Here is a 13,577-nt window from a genome sequence, read left to right as displayed (position 1 = left end):
CTACTGCAGATCATCTAGCAGAGATGGTAGCAGGTAAGGATCTCTTAAGTTACTTAGAACGACCAGAGTACACAAAGTCCTCTAATGCATTTTCAATACACAAATTAGCTTTATCAATACGGCGAATTGTAAAAAAACGTTCAACACTTTGCGAACACTGTAGCGGATCTTCCCCTATGGAATAATCCCACCCTGCCCTCATTACACTCAATACCAGACAATCAATATTGGATTTCATTAGGAGTTTCTGAACTAGGTGATGTGCATGACAATAATGTGCTTGTCACATTCACCCAATTATGTGAAAAACTACAAGTAACTCGACTGGGTTACCGCAAGAAGACCAGGAGAGCCGCTGGAAGGATGCGTCCAGCGGCTGAAGGAGTAAAGAAAAGAAGCAGTTACTGGAGCAGCAGGAGGCCAGAGAGAAAGCGGTCGCCAGGAGAGAGGTCCTGACACTGAGACTGCAGGTGACGTCATCGGAGCTGCTGACAGGAGCGGATAAGTATATTCTGCGTGTCTGTGTGAGTCTGTGTAAACCATGTGTGCCTTAGTAAGTGAGTGTAAGTGTGTAAGTGAAGCAGAATTGGGTGATTGAGCGAGAGCAAGTAGTGTGTGAGCATTTATATATATATATAAAAAATAAAAAAAAATAAAAAAAAAGACAGGGAGTGATTGCGCATGGGCGGAGTTGAGGGAGCGGTTGCGCATGGGCAGTGGTGTGTTTGGAGTGTGATCTACTTATTCTTCACTACTTCTGTATGTAAATTGTAGATCCCCATTAGGATGAGCTCTGTGCCTGACAATGTCATCCAGTGTGCTACTTGTGCAATGTATGCGGTCCTTGACCAGCCTATTGAGGGTGAATACTGTTGCACAAGATGCATGCTCATCGCACATATGGATGCCCAGATCCTGGATCTAAATGAGCGACTGGCAACACTGAGATCCATTGACAACATGGAATGGAGTTTGCTGCTCACTGAGCAGGCACTCTCTGGTGTAGAGCGGGGGCGGACGGTAGTACGGAACAGCAGGGGGAGCAGGCAGCGAGCTGGGTGACAGACAGAAAAAGGAGTAGAGGGAAGAGAACCAGAGAGGCTCGTCCTGAACTGGCCAACTCAACAAGTTTGCAAAGTTGGCAGATGAAGGGAATGCCATTACAGAGGCAGCACGGCTGCAGCACGACATGCCCTCTGAACGACAGGGGTATATTGCTCCAATGAGAAGGGAACGAGGCGCGCAGAGCAGGCTAGACAGATCCTAGTGGTGGGGGACTCAATTATAAGGTGGATAGATAGGGCAATCTGCCATAAATTCCAGGATCAAACGGTGTTGCCAAGGTGATGGCTTTTAAGGTCACCGTGCCCGCACTGCCAGTACCGTCGCTCCTGCGAGTGGTGTGCAGCGCAGGGGAACCCTGACACTGGTTACTACTCGTGGCCGCGCCCCTCCTATACGCTGCAGTGGTGCACAAAATTGCTTAGGAGGAGGCAGAAAGACGGATCGCCAAAGAGAGCAAAAATAACCCTAAACTGTTCTTCAAATTATATGAACAGCAAAAGGATTTGCACTGAGAGCACTGACTGTTTAACAAACAATGCTGGAGAAATCAATGACGACGATAAGGAAAGAGGGGGGGGGGGGGTAGGCAAACCTATTAAATAGTTTCTTTTCAAGTTTATTCACAAACGAAAAACAAATGTCACATGAGATGCAGTGGAATAAAATAAACCTCTCGCTAAATGTTGCGTACCGAACACAGGAGGAAGTACAGAACCGGTTAAAGAGGATTAAAAATCAATCAATCGCTAAGCCCAGATGGAATACACCCAAGGGTTTTAAGAGAACTAAGTAATGGGATATAGCTAGACCGCTATTTATTATATTTATGGACACTATCAAGACCAGGATTGTACCATTAGATTGGCGAATTGCTGATGTGGTTCCAATATACAAAAAAATGGTCCAAAAGAGAGCCTGGCAATTACAGGCCGGTAAGTCTCACTTAAATAATGGTAAAAATATTCAAGGGTTTTTTGAGTGACACCACTCTAGAATACCTCAAGGAGAACAACGAAATAACTCCTCACACGCATGGGTTCATGAGGGGGTCGATCATGTCAGACCAATCTTATCAGCTTCTACGATGAAGTAGGTTCTAGACTGGGCCTGGAAGAGTCTATTGATCTCGTATATCTGGATTTCTCTAAAGCATTTGACACCGTGCCACATACGTTGATATATAAAATGAGGCAGCTCGGATGGGCGAAAACATGTGCATCTGGGTAAAGAAATGTCTCAAGAGAAAGAAAGCAGAGGGTGGTAATAAATCGCTCGTACTCTGATTGGGCCACCGTCGCTAGTGGGGTGCCACAGGGCTCAGTACTAGGCCCCATTCTGTTTAATCCATTTATCAACGACCTGAGAGAGGGACTGCACAGTAAAATATCAATATTTGCAGATGATACAAAATTATACAAGATAGTAAATACAACGGAGGACAAGATACGGCTACAGGAGGGCCTAGATAAGCTGGGAGCTTGGGCAGAAAAATGGCAAATGAAGCTCAGTGTTAATAAATGTAAGGTTATGCACATGGGCAGGAGAAACGGATGTCACCAATATACACTAAAAGGGCTACAGCTAGGCAAAAGTGATATGGAAAAAGACCTAGTGGATTGTAGATTTAACTGGAGCAATCAATGACAGTCAGCTGCTGCAAAAGCCAATAAAGTCTTGGGGTGCATTAAAAGAGGCATATGGGCGAGGGACAAGAAAATTATTCTTTCACTATATAAGGAACTTGTCAGGCCCCACATGGAATACTGTGTACAGTTGTGGACACTGGGGCTCAGGAAAGATGTTGCAGTGCTTGAGGGGGTTCAAAGTAAGGCAACTAAATTAATAAATGGAATGGGAGGAATGGAATACCCAGAGAGGCCATCAAAATTAGGATTATTCATTTGGAAAAAAAGACAGCTAAGGGGCAATCAAATAACTATGTATAAACACATTAGGAGACAATACAAGGATCTTTCCCATGACCCAGGACCGCGTCGGTAACAAGAGGGCATCCGCTACGTCTGGAGGAAAGCAGGTTTCATCACCAACACAGAAGGAGGTTCTTTACTGTAAGAGACTGTGGAACTCTCTGCCTGAGGACGTGGTGATGGCAAAATCCATTGAGGAGTTTAGGAGGGGACTAGACGTCTTTCTTGAGTGCAAGGATATTACAGGGCATAGGTATTAGGTGACCAGCGAGGAGGTTGTTCTGGGTCTTACATTTAGGTAGGAACTATCAAAGGTTGATCCAGGAATTATTCTGACTGCCATCATGGAGTTGGGAAAGAATTTTTCACCAGAAGCCAAATAGTTGGCTTATGCCTCTTGGTGTTTTTACCTTCCTCTGGATCAACAAGGGGGTTGAAACAGGCTGAACTAGATGGACATGGTCTTCATTCAGCCTTAAATACTATGTTACTATGACAGAGAAGAGGGTTCTTTTAATGTATGAGCAGTAAGACTATGAACTCCCCTGCCTGAAGATGTGGTGACGGCAAATTCAATAAGAGTTTAAGAGGGGCCTGGATATCTTTCTTGAGCGTTACAATATTACATGTTATATCACTGATTACTCAGAAAGGTCGATGATTATTCAGATGGTCAGATTGGCGTTGGAAATAGTTTTTTTTCCCTTAAATGAGGAAAATGGGCTTCTACTTCATTGTCATTTTTTACCTTCCTCTAGATCATTGATTTTACATATCCCCACTCTTGCCTTCAACTTTAAGTATAAATTTTGACCCAAACATTATGCTGTTCAGCCTATCTGGGGAGGAACACAGTCCACGTTATACGCAAATATTTCTCAGAAAAATATTTTTGGCTAGGAAAACTATCACCATTAAATGGATAGCAGTCGAGCCACCCTCCCTGTTAAGCTGGAAGAGGCTGGTCAACACAATTATCAGTTATGAGAAAATCACATACCAACATAGGGGCCGCCCTGGTAAATTCCAAAAAAAAATTGGGGTTTGGGCTGGATGCACATTCCACACTACACACCAATAACTTCATTTTTTCCTCTGAAAAATATTTTTTTATATATAGCAACCCAGGGATCATTCGCTCAAATCACAGGTAGACACCAATGGGTTAAACTCCAAATTTCTATTTATTTTCAACTTCTGAGCAATATCAGCTTGCTTCAGCACAGCACTTTATGCAAGTAAATCAACTTAAATGTCCTTTTTCATTAGGTTCAATAAACAGTCCAATTGTGGTTCTCACCCCCTCTTCAGGGCAGCTTCATACAGTAGTCTTAAAGGGGTTGTCTCGCGAAAGCAAGTGGGTCTATACACTTCTGTATGGCCATATTAATGCACTTTGTAATATACATCGTGCATTAAATATGAGTCATACAGAAGTTATTCACTTACCTGCTCCGTTGCTAGCGTCCCCGTTGCCATGGTTCCGTCTAACTTCGGTGTCTTCTTGCTTTTTTAGACACGCTTGCGCAGATGGATCTTCTCCCTTCGGCTGGTCTTGGAAGCATCTGCGTTTTGGCTCCGCCCCCTTGTACACGTCATCGCGTAGCACCGCCCCCGTCACGTGCCGATTCCAGCCAATCAGGAGGCTGGAACCGGCACATGTCATGGGGCGGAGCTACGCGATGATGCGTACAAGGGGGCGGAGCCAAAACGCAGATGCTTCCAAGACCAGCCGAAGAGAGAAGATCCATCTGCGCAAGCGCGTCTAAAAAAGCAAGAAGACACCGAAGTTAGACGGAACCATGGCAACGAGGACGCTAGCAACGGAGCAGGTAAGGGAATAACTTCTGTATGGCTCATATTTAATGCACGATGTATATTACAAAGTGCATTAATATGGCCATACAGAAGTGTATAGACCCACTTGCTGCCGCGAGACAACCCCTTTAAGAACTTACTCTGTTTTCCCTCAGGAAGGCTTCCCCCCAACCTTCCTGAGGTACACGAATAGTCTCTTTGAGCGTCCAGGTCTTTCTCCAGACATAGTAACATAGTATGTAAGGCTGAATGAAGACAATGTCCATCTAGTCCAGCCTGTCTATCCTCCTTTGTTGATCCAAAGGCAGGCAAAAAACCCCAAGGCCAGAAGCCAATTAGCCCTTTTGGGGAAAAAATTCCTTCCCGACTCCCTAATGGCAATCAGACTGTTCCCTGGATCAACCCCTAATAGTTCCTACCTGCCTATATACCCGGATTGACAAACTAAGATTTATATCCTATAATGTCCTTCTCCAGAAAGACATCAAGTCCCCTTTTAAACTCCTCTATGGATTTTGCCATCACCACTTCCTCAGGCAGAGAGTTCCACAGTCTAACTGCTCTTACAGTAAAGAATCCCCTTCCATGTTGGTGATGAAACCTACTTTCCTCTAATCGTAGCGGATGTCCTCTTGTTACCGTCGTGGTCCTGGGTGTAAACAGATGTTGGGAGAGATCCTTGTATTGTCCCCTCATGTACTTATACATGGTTATTTGGTCGCCTCTTAACCTTTTTTCTAGACTAAATAGTCCCAATTTGGATAGCCTCTCTGGGTATCCCAGTCCCGTCATTCCATGTATTAGTTTAGTTGCCCTTCTTTGAATCCCCTCAAGCACTGTGACATCCTTCCTGAGCACCGGTGACCAGAATTGTACGCAGTATTCCAGGTGAGGCCTGACAAGTGCCTTATATAATGGAAGGACAATGTTCTCATCCTTCGCCCCTATACCTCTTTTAATGCACCCCAAGACTTTATTTGCCTTTGCAGCAGCTGACTGGCATTGGTTACTCCAGTTTAGTCTACTATCCACTAACACCCCCAGATCCTTTTCCATATTACTTTTCCCCAGTGGTACCCCATTAAGTGAATATTGGTGACATCCGTTTCTCCTGCCCATGTGCATAGTCTTACATTTTTCAACATTGAACTTCATTTGCCATTTTCCTGCCCAAGCCCCCAGCTTATCTAGGTCCGTTTGTAGCCGCACATTGTCCTCCGTTGCATTAATTGTATTGTATAATTTTGTGTCATCTGCAAATATTGATATTTTGCTGTGCAGCCCCTCTATCAGGTCATTGATAAATATGTTGAACAGAGTGGGGCCTAATACTGAACCCTGTGGCACCCCGCTAGCGACTGTGGCCCAATCGTAGTATGAGCCATTTATTACCACCCTCTGCTTTCTATCGTTGAGCCAATTTTTTACCCACTTACACACGTTTTCGCCCAGTCCGAGCTGCCTCATTTTGTATATTAGCCTATTATGTGGCACGGTGTCAAAGGCTTTAGAGAAATCCAGATATACGAGATCAATAGATTCTCCCTGGTCCAGCTTAGAGCTTACTTCATCGTAGAAACTGATCAGATTTGTCTGACATGAGCGACTGTTCATGAATCCATGCTGGTGAGGAGTTATTCCCTTATTCTCCTTGAGGTACTCATCGATGGCGTCTCAGAATCCCCTCGAAAATATTTCCCGTTACTGAAGTGAGACTTACTGGCCTGTAGTTACCAGGCTCACTTTTGCTCCCTTTTTTGTAAATTGGAACCATGTTGGCAATGTGCCAATCCAATGGTCCTACACCGGTCTTGATAGTGTCTAGAAATATTAGGTATAGCGGCCTAGCTATCTCGTCACTTAGTTCCCTTAGTATCCTTGGGTGTAATCCATCTGGGCCCGGCGATTTATCAATTTTAGTTTTCTTTAGTCGCTTCCGCACCTCCTCCTGCGTTAGGTATGAGATATTTTGTGAGGGGTTCGTTTTATTCCCCTGCATCTCGTGTGGCATTTCCTTTTCGTTTGTGAATACACTTGAGAAGAAACTGTTTAGTAGATTTGCTTTCCCTTCGTCATCATCAATGATTTCTCCTGCATTATTTTTTTAAAGGGCCAGCGCTCTCCCTGCAAATCCTTTTGCTATTAATATAGTTGAAAAATAGCTTCGGGTTGTTTTTGCTCTCTTTGGCGATCCGTCTTTCTGCTTCCTCCTTGGCAGTTTTGATCTTATCTTTGCATATTTTGTTTTTTTCCCTGCATGATTTTAGCGCTTCTTCGCTGCCTTCTTGCTTTAGTAGTTTGAACGCTTTCTTTTTTTCGTTTATTGCCCCTCTTACCGTCTTGTCGAGCCACATTGGTTTCCTTTTAGTTGAGTTTCTTTTATTTTTAAAGGGAATGAACTGCTCACATGAGGTGATTATGATCCTTTTAAACTTTTCCCATTTGTCCTCTGTACTGATATTTTTCAGGATGTTGTCCCAATTAATGTTACCGATAGTAGTTCTAAGCTCATCAAATTTTGCTTTACTAAAGTTTAGTTTCTTTGTTGCTCCCTGATAAGGCTTCCTATTGAATGACAGCTGGAAGTTGATTATATTGTGGTCACTGTTTCCCAAGTGCCCCTCAACCTGTACCCCCTTTAAACGTTCCGGTTTGTTGGTTAGTACTAGGTCCAGAATGGCCCTCCCTCTTGTTGGTTCCTGCACAAGTTGGTTCAGGTAATTGTTTTTAATTACTCTCAAGAACTTATCACCCCTGTGAGATTTGCAGGTCTCATTTTCCCATATTATATCTGGATAATTAAAGTCCCCCATGATAATTACTTCGTTGGGGTTTGACACCTCTTCTATCTGCCTTAATAGTAAGTTATCAGTTTCTTCTGTTGCTTTTGGTGGTCTATAGAAGACCCCTATCAGGATTTTGTTATTTTTTCCTCCCTGTATTTCTACCCACAGAGATTCCACCTGTTCGTCTCCTACCCCTATATCCTCCCGTAGCCTCGGCTTCAAGTACGATTTGACGTACAGACATACCCCTCCCCCTTTCTGGTTCCTTCGGTCCCTTCTGAACAGATTGTACCTCTGCAAATTCACCGCCCAATTGCACTTATCATCAAGCCATGTTTCCGTAATTCCGACTATATCATAATTTTCATCAGTCATTCTCGCTTCAAGCTCACCCACTTTACCAATCAGACTTCTTGTATTCGTGGTCATACAATTTATATCTTTTTTTTTTTTTTTTATTTGTTTTGTTGCTATTCCTACTTATGGCTGATCTATCAGTTCTAACTGTACTAACCCCACCCCCTGCTTGACCCCCATTCCCTTTGCTTGGACCCGGATCGCTAGTTACACTGGCTACCCCACTATTTCTCATTTTACCCTCCCCCCCAGTCCCTAGTTTGACCTCTTGTTCCCAGTCCAGGTCTCCCCCTGGATCTGTCTTGGGCTCCCACAGCCAAGGTCCCTCTCACTGGACCTGTCTGGCTCACAACCCAGGTCCCTCTCACTGGACCTGTCTGGCTTGCAGCCCACTTCACCTCTGACTGTAGTAGGAATGAACAGCTATATCCTATTTCCTGACCACACCTGTGGGCGTTTTTCCTTGTTCCTTGTCTCAGGCACCAGACTGCCTGTCTGTTGCCCCCTACAGGTCATTCTCTGTAGTGCCCCTCTACAATATATATATATATATATATATATATATATAAACACACACACACACACACACAGAGAGAGAAGTTTGGAAAGTAGTTTAGGCATGCATAGGGATAATAACTATAGGGGGATGGTGTGAGAAGATTGCCAATGCCTATGTTTATTTCTCTCTTGGGACAATAATTGACTCAATAGTTTTAGATTACCTCCTAGTGAGTGTACATTGGAATGTATGCATTGCCTTGTGCAGTGGCCAGACGTTATATACAGCCTGTAAACGTTGCTGCCTGCTGGTTTTAAGAAAGTGTATCTGGGGTGCCATGTGCAGCGCTGAAAATGTGTAACAGACCTGTTAAGAGTTGTAAAATACTTCAATCAGAATGATGGATGAGCTCTATTACCCCTGTCGGATATTGCTCCCGTGTGCAGGGGTGAAGCTGAAGTGCCTATTATAGTGCCAAAGATAACAGATAATGCTGCGGGGCTGGACGGCTGCGTGATCTCGTGGTGAGCAGGAGGAGAGCACGCGTCACCAGAAGCGACGTAGTGCTGTATGTCATTTACAATGGAAGTCCATTCCAAGGGCCAGAAGTGGTCATTATGAAGCTGGTAAATTGATTGTATTGCAATTAAACAACTATTTCAGCATGGTGTTGAAGGATTAACAAATAAACACATGTTGTTAAGTGCACTTATGGTTTCTCATTATTCATTACTTTTTTGAGCAAAGGATCTTGATGGATGCTTTATGTAATTACATAACTAATACTGGATGGTGCCCTCCCACTGGCTTTTGTCCCACTTGGGTGGATGGGGGGGGGGGGGAGGCATATCGTATTCGTATAAACTTTCTCTCTTCTTTTAGGCATCAGATCGTTCGGAGCACCTCGTTGCGCCCTCCCAGTTTTAAGGTGTTTAGCTGGAATATCCAAAACATTTCTTTTGATTTGAGTTGAGAGAGATTTCCAAATGCAATTTTTTCGATTGGGGTGATTCGCATTCCGCTGTGCCCTTATTGGTTTGTTTTTTTTATATGCATAGGGACGGAGTTTACCCTTTTTACACTACTCTGACTGCTTCAAACTATCATCATCATCTGTGAAGCATTAGAAGTCCATTAGGTCAAGACATATATAAGTACTGTTCAGGCTACCAAATTTTGCCATGATCGCAATTTTGTGTTTTTGAGAACCTGGCCATTTACATAGGTTGTACTTTCGTGAGAGTTTTGTGCATCTCGCACGATTTTCTCATGCATTCAAGTACCCTGAATTTTACACATTATTGTAATGGAAACTGGTAGTGGTGCAGTATATCTGACTTAAAGGGGTTGTCCCGCGAAAGCAAGTGGGGTAAAGCACTTCTGTATGGCCATATTAATGCACTTTGTAATATACATCGTGCATTAAATATTGTCCATACGGAAGTTATACACTTACCCCCTCCGGTGCTGGCGTCCCCGTCTCCATGGCGCCGATCGAAGCCTTCTTCTCCCTCAATTAGACGCGCTTGCGCAGTCTGCTCTTCTGTTCTGTTGAAAGGGGCCTCTCCGGCGTGCTCGCGCCGCACAGAAGACGACCTGTGCAGCGCGAGCACGCCGGAGCGACCCCATTCCACAGAACAGAAGAGCAGACTGCGCAAGCGCGTCTAATCGAGGGAGAAGGCTTCGGTCGGCGCCAGGGAGACGGGGATGCCAGCACCAGAGGGGGTAAGTGTATAACTTTGTATGGCCAATATTTAATGCACGATGTATATTACAAAGTGCATTAATATGGCCATACAGAAGTGCTTTACCCCACTTGCTTTCGCGGGACAACCCCTTTAAAGGGGTTCTGTTATTTAAAAAAAAATCTTCACTTAACTATTCCTCCCCGTCAGTCTACTTAGGGGATCTTATAAGATCCCCTATCATCTCCGTTCTCCTGCAGTCTGGGGCGGAAAAGGTGTGGTCACCTCACGTTTAGCTGGCCGATTCTCTTCTGCTTCCTGTGAGGTTACATACATTGCTGGCAGTCTTTTACTTGCCAGCCAATTTATGTTATGTCACAACAGGGGTAGTGCCGATCTACTTCAGAGACTGCTCATTTGAGTTGTCTCTAAAATAGATTAGCATTCCTTCCTAGCCAGTGAATGGGACCTTTACTGACTGGCCCTGAAGAAGAATGTGAGGAATGCAGCCTTCAAGACAAGCTAGCAGACTTAGGGTGAGGTGACCCCAGGGGCATTATAGAAGCGCAGCGAGGAGAAGATCTGGTAAGGAGACTGACTTGGGGGGGGGGGGGGTGGAATAAGAGAGTATAGAATTTTATTATTTTTTTCTATGACAAAAGCCCTTTCACCCCTTAAGTGGCACACCCGGAAATTTTCCGGGATGAGCTCCAATGCCCATAGCGATATAGCACGGAAGATTTCCAGGCCATGTTTCACTATGGGAGCTGCAGAGCACACTGCCATAAGCTGTGGCAGTTTGCTCTGCCTGCACAGAGCCACACAGAACAGTGCAGGACTTTGAAAAACACAAGCAGGAAGATATTGCCGATCTGCCTGCAATCTCCCGCTTCTCTTTTCAAAGCTCTGCACTGCTTTGTTTACAGGTTGCCATAGAAACCATCGGCTTGCCAGGAAGAGCTGGTGCTTGGCTGTCAGAGGATAGCCAGGCACCAGCTCTATATAGCAGAGAATGGAGAAAACCTCCGATCTCAGCTGTATTAATCCTTTACATGCCGGGATCTATACGACTGCAGCATGTAAAGGGCTGTCACCATCGGACCCCTGGAATGTGATCAGGGGGTCCTGATGGGTCTCTGTGGAAGTCTCCCAAAGGAACAAAAATTTAAAAAAAGTTAAAAAAAATAAAAAACACTTGCCTCCCTTTACTTTGTAAATGTGGTATCCCTGCATCGTAATGACCCAGAGGAGGAAGTTAGTACATTATTTAACCCTTTAATGACATGGCCCCCTTTTTTTTCTCCCCCCCCCCCTTTTCTTTTTTTCCTCGCCTCGTTAAAAAAATATAAAAAATCCAAACTCCTTTATTTATTCATCGTCATAGCTGTAGGAGGGCTTGTTTTTTGCGGGACGAGTTGCATTTTTCAATGATGCCATGTAAAGTACCATATAATGTACTAAAAAATGTTTAAAAAATTCTAAGTGGAGTAAAATGAAAAAAAAAAAATCATATTCCACCATCTTTCAGTACGTTTTGTTTCTACAGCACACAAACTGCAACAAAAATGACAGGATAGCTTTTTTCTATGGGTCAGTACGATTACTACAATACCAAATGTGTATGTTTTGTTGTTTTTTTTTTTTGATGTGGTGCTTTTTTCAAAGACATTTACTTTTTAAGAATTCTTTTCTGCTGCATCTTTTGCGCGCAATAACTTTTTTAGTTTTCCGTCTACGTACTTGAGCAAGGGCTCATTTTTTGTGAGTTGTCCTGTAGTTTACGTTAGTACTACTTCGGAATACATATGACTTTTTGATTGCATTTTATCGCATTTTTCGTGGGAGACAGAGTGACTAAAAAAGGGCACTTGTGGCGTTCTTTATTTTTTTTTTTGGACTACATTCACTGTGCGGGGTAAATAATGCACTGCTTTGACAGATCAGACTTTTACGGACACGGCGATACGAAATATGTATTTTTCTTTTAGGATATAGATATTTTTATTATAGATATGGTAAAAGGGGGCTGATTTAAACTTTCATTACTTTTTTTTTTAACTGTGAAAAAGTTGTGAAAAAGAAAAAAACTACTACAAGTTGGTATTGGCATAATTGTACTGGCCTGTAGAATTGCTTTAATATATTATTTATACTGCTCAGAGAATGCAGTGAAAAATAAAAATAAAAACCATGCCAGAAATACAGATTTTGTTAATCTTGCCACTAGAAAAAATTGAATAAAAAGCGATCAAAATTTGACATGTTCCTAGAAATTAGATAAATGAAGACTAGAGTTCATCCCGCAAAAAACAAGGCCTTCTAGAGCTCTGGCAATGGAAAAATAAAATTAATACGGCTCTTGGAATGTGGCGACACAAAAGCAAACCTTGAAGAAAAAAAAATGTTTTAAATGTACAAAAACAGAAAAACATAAAAAAACTGTATAAACTTGGTATTGCCGGAATCGTGTGACTCAGAGAATAATGTTATCACACTATTTATTCTGCACGCTGACCGCCGCAAAAATGAAATCCAAAAAACAATTGGCAGAATTTCTTTTTTTTCCCCCCAATCTCCCTACAAATTTTTTTTTAACAAAAGTTATGCAATACATTATATATACCCAAACATGATGCCACCAAAAAGTACAACTTGTCCCGCAAAAAACAAGCCCTCATATGGCCTGGTCAAAGGAAAAATGAAAACGTTATGGCTCTTGGAACGCAACTGCAAAATTAGTTGAAATTAAAGGATTGTCCCATTTAAAAAACCTGCCCTGGTGAGTCCGACAGGGTTGTAGGAAACCCGCCACTCAAGGGATTAATGGATGTCACCTTCTGACATAGATCTAGAATAAGCTAGAGAATCACTTTTGAATGGATTTCCACATTACTTTAGAGGAAAATTAGTTTTAAGTAAACGGCTGGTTAATGTTTTATATATAAATTGAAGCAGAAAAATTACCTCCAAAATTTCTTCATACTTCTTGACTGTTCTTTTCATATCATCTTCCTTCTCTGCAATCTTTTTATGGAGCTGGGTTGTTTCTATGTGATGTGATTGCATTATTTCTGCCTCAACTTCTTGTGCTTTCCCTTAAATCAAACAAACATTTCTTTAGAAAGTAGACCATACTCTGGTATATGCTCAGTGGACACAACCTCAACTGCATGAATCAATATGACATTAACCTAAAACCCGTCTACACTGGGTGCTTTTGTTTCAAGTATACCATTGCTGTTATAGGACTTATTCTGGTCTGGTTATCTGATGAGATGACTAACAGGCTGATTAACGGCTGAAATCACCTGTTCTATGGGCTCCATCACATACTATATTATGCTAATGTGCACAGCTCGATTCCAAGTACTTTCCAGTGTATAACATCAGGCAGCAGAAGAGATCTTGTAATGAATATATAGATAGGAAATTTCATGTT

General features: G+C 42.8%; 1 protein-coding gene across 2 annotated transcripts in view; it reads right to left on the bottom strand.

Annotated features, from left to right (window-relative positions):
- GOLGA4 (golgin A4) overlaps positions 1 to 13,577 on the bottom strand; it is a 238,344-nt gene that overhangs the window by 88,172 nt on the left and 136,595 nt on the right. For both annotated transcript variants that reach the window (XM_066585713.1, XM_066585714.1), the window contains one exon: positions 13,103 to 13,233. In XM_066585713.1, the coding sequence (XP_066441810.1) occupies positions 13,103 to 13,233 (131 nt within the window). The remainder of the gene's footprint in view (positions 1 to 13,102; positions 13,234 to 13,577) is intronic.

Source organism: Eleutherodactylus coqui, chromosome 12 (genome assembly GCF_035609145.1).
Source record: "Eleutherodactylus coqui strain aEleCoq1 chromosome 12, aEleCoq1.hap1, whole genome shotgun sequence".
Classification (NCBI taxonomy): domain Eukaryota; kingdom Metazoa; phylum Chordata; class Amphibia; order Anura; family Eleutherodactylidae; genus Eleutherodactylus; species Eleutherodactylus coqui.
This window is presented reverse-complemented; position numbering and strand designations above follow the sequence as displayed.